At 44.9% G+C, this 3,678-nt stretch overlaps 1 protein-coding gene across 1 annotated transcript in view; it reads left to right on the top strand.

Annotated features, from left to right (window-relative positions):
* Positions 1–1,090: 1,090 nt before the first annotated feature.
* Positions 1,091–3,678, top strand: part of si:dkey-175g6.2 (uncharacterized) — a 4,739-nt gene continuing 2,151 nt past the window's right edge. Inside the window, exons 1-2 of the mRNA XM_027020951.3 lie at positions 1,091–1,269; positions 2,699–3,678. The exon at positions 2,699–3,678 is cut by the window's right edge and continues 2,151 nt beyond it. Of these exons, the coding sequence (XP_026876752.2) occupies positions 2,746–3,678 (933 nt within the window). The 5' untranslated portion in view covers positions 1,091–1,269; positions 2,699–2,745. The remainder of the gene's footprint in view (positions 1,270–2,698) is intronic.

Here is a 3,678-nt window from a genome sequence, read left to right as displayed (position 1 = left end):
TAGGTCATATTCTTTAAATGTGCCAGTACGTGCAAGTGATGTTTCAAGAAACTGTTGTGACGCATTCAACATTTCCAGAAATTTAAATTAGATTCCCTTGTGATGATGCTGCCATTTCGAATGTGGCTCGTGGGACTTCAATATCCGCACTGCAACTAATCCAATTACACGAATCATAAACTGTGATTGGCGGGTTTGTTGTTGGCCCTGATTCCTTCGGAGTATTTTCCAATTAGGCTTATTTCTAAAATCTAAGAATATTATTGTAAAATTTGTAACCACGTTATTCTCGGAAGGGGCTATTTGCACAAGACAGCACGGGAGTGCCAAGCATCAGCACATGATTTTAGAGACACACCGCACCCATCGCCTTTTCTGAGTATTATGTGTATGTAAAATAAGTGGACTGAAATACACATGATACGTACAAATAAGAGTTTCTAAATGTGGACAGAATGTGAGGATGACGCGAGAGAGATGGATGAAAGTCAGCGACTGCGTGAGAGACAAAGAGCGGAAAACTGAAGGAGCTCGGGAAATTGAGCGGAAATGGAGCAGTGGAGCTGAACTGCCTGCGTCATGGTGGTTTCAGCCGTTCGGCTCCACTCCAGCTCCGATTAAGGGCACCTCAGACACCATCAACAGGCCAAGTGGGAAAAGTCGGCTTTTAAGGGACTGCTGAAAGCTGTTACGAGAAGGGACCGTCTTAACTCACTCTCTAATCACGAGCTGTAATTTTCCATCGTTTGACTTCTGAATGCATTAATTATTGCTTAATGAATGAAATAATGGTCTCGAAAACTTTGCACGAACGTGTATATTTCACAATTTACGCCACAGCACCCTCCGTTCTTAATGGAGATACCGTTTCATTCATGCCGTTTCCGTTCATTCATCGGAGTAGCGTAGCGTACCCTCAGAGTTCAAACAAGACACGAAATTCTTATCAATGAAGAGTCTGACGTCAAACACGCCGCGATGACTTTTCGATCACGTGTGCAGACGCGTCTGTACATATTGGCGTTGCGCTGTCCGTGGTGCCGAAAAAAAAATCACGCGCCACATTCATGTGCAATGAACAAATGACATCTCTCACATGGGCAAAAAAGACTGAAGTGTAAACGAAATATTAGGTTGAGGGGAAAAGAAACTTTTCCCTCAGTTTTGAATGCGATTAAGGACCTTCACTGTCTTTGAACTTCATTTGTTATACACAAAGCGGCACAGACACGCTTCTGAGTTGCAGCAATTTTTTTTGCGGGATAGCAGGTGAGTCGCGCTTCTATGATTAAAATGTTAAAATGTTAAAATGCATATATAGCTAAAGTATAAGAGATAATATTAAGGAGTTCCGGATTGAACGCTTTATAGAATCGATAACTAACGCTGATACAGAAGGGAAGATCAGATCTCCGTTTCCAGGAGACTATGATAAAGGTCCGACTAAGAAGAAGAAGAAGAAAAAAGACGACAGCAAAGAAGAGTTAATTTGACTGGATAATCACAACTAACAGTAATATACTTCAAGGCTAGGCTTAACCAGATCAAGGGAAACCAGTCATATATTTCTGAATGAATCACGGCAATCGACTATGTGGAAATATGGGGGAAAATGTGTCAGAAACGATTGCTGTGCTTTGACAAGAAAACTTGGAATTTCTTAGTTGTGGAAAAATGTGATATAAATATCCATTTATTTACAGGGAGTTACACGTCAATGATTCTAACAACAGTTTAACTGGTGAATAATACATCGTTATAAGTTTACACGTAATGTTTATATAACCCAATACAAAAACTTTTATATAGCCTAGTTTCTTGGAGAGAAACTTCATTTTCCTACTGCTGTAAATTTATTGAATTAAGATATTTAAAAAAAAAAAAAATCTTCGAAGTAATTTTGACAAACGTAGGCTCAACAGGAGTCCATGTATAGTTCCAGCCATATAGAAAATGGCATCTCAGGACATAACATGGATTATAACATGGATTTACGCAATATGAGGAATACAGAGACGCGAAGTCATTCAGGGTACACGCTAATTTTCCTGGAAGTGTCGTGCACGGTAGCCACACAATAGCTCCATTCCTATAGCTACTGCGAAATGGCACACTGTTGGTATTATTGTAGTAACCTTTCTCGCAATAATCGATTCGAGGTGTAAAACACGTTTGTGAAAACTTACATTGCGAAGAAACATTCATTTTAATGTAGGCAGTATGATAATCGGCTGCGAAACAATCAAAACGCGCCATGCAACAGCAGCCAAAGAATTTGGCTATCAAGCCCGTCCTACGGTGTCGTGGCACAGTGTACCTGGCTTGTGATTCCAGATGACGGCTGACGCCACATAGCATCATATAAACGACTTGGATTTTTTTTTTTCCGTGGTTGCATGCTACGTGATTAAATAAATAAATAAATAAATAAATAATAATAATTAAAAATACCGTACCTAACAATTATGTGTCGTTAAACAGTTTAATTTCTCCGAAGCTTTTAAAAACACCATTATAAGATGGTACTGGGTTTGACTGAAAAATGAATGTTTCACACTAGAATTCCCATGGGAAAGTTAGCGTTACTGTTAATAATAACCAAAGTACATTTGATCAGGGAAAGTGGATGTGGATGTGGCAGCATGTGATGCAGAAAGGACCCAGTCTGACTTCTGTTTGTTGTTGTTATCTCTGCAAGGTACTTGCCCCGTCCCCTCTCCCCTGGCCCCATCCGGTCTGCTCTGAATGGTCATGATCTGCTGCCATCCCTCCTCCAGCACCTCTGCTCTCCTGCTCAGCTTCCTACTCTGCATCACTCCATTGCTGTCCACTGCCACCCCACTGCTTGCTGAGAGCCCTCTCACCGGCACGAGCAATGAGACGCTCCAGCCGGCGCACCAGGACCCGGTGGAGGCAGACGGGGGGGATAGGGCACACGGGAAAGTGGACAGCATCTTCCAGCAATCGGGGCAGAGCCGGATTGTGGGCGTAGACCCTGCTAGGGCACTGGCTTCTGTTCTCCTGGAGGCTCTTGACCATCCAGCCAGGGAAGAGATAGGTGGTTGGGTGGAGTCAGAGGAGTATCCACGGAGAGAGCTGGCACAGGCCACGTGGAGGGACCAGGAAGGCCGCAGAGAGATGGCGCGAGGTGGGGTAGAGGAGGAGCGGAAGACCACGCCGCAGTCGGGAGTGAGCAAGGCGGCACAGGGAGAGGTGAAGGGACGAGAAGACACAGAGCCATGGCTTTCAGATAAGGGCAATGACACAGGTAACAACCGGAGCAAGCTGGAGGGAAAGGAAAGGCTTCTGCAGGACTTGCTCAGTAAGAAAGCACTTGTCCCACCTGGAATCACTACTGCCCTTCAGCGTAAAGCCAGGGGCTACTTCCAGAACATCGACCTTGGGCTGCAGGACAACGAGATCCTCCCACCTCTCAAGGGATACCGAGCCTACAATCAGCAATTGGCTCTGGCCAGCAAGAAGCTGAAGTGGCAGCAGGAGAGAGAGAAAACCCCTTCTCAGCTCGACAGGAACTTCATGGACGATTTGGACTTTGTAGAGGAGGAGGAGGAGGAGATCCTCCCTCGCGAGGAGGAAGAAGCGAGGGCACGAGCCGAGCAGGAAGAGGTGCGGAGGCAGGAGGTGGAGGCACAGGAGGCACGCGAGGAGGAGCAGAGG

This window comes from Electrophorus electricus, chromosome 19 (assembly GCF_041902795.1).
Source record: "Electrophorus electricus isolate QZ-2024a chromosome 19, ASM4190279v1, whole genome shotgun sequence".
Taxonomy (NCBI): domain Eukaryota; kingdom Metazoa; phylum Chordata; class Actinopteri; order Gymnotiformes; family Gymnotidae; genus Electrophorus; species Electrophorus electricus.
Note: the sequence above shows the minus strand (reverse complement) of the source record. Positions and strands in the feature narration are given on the sequence as shown.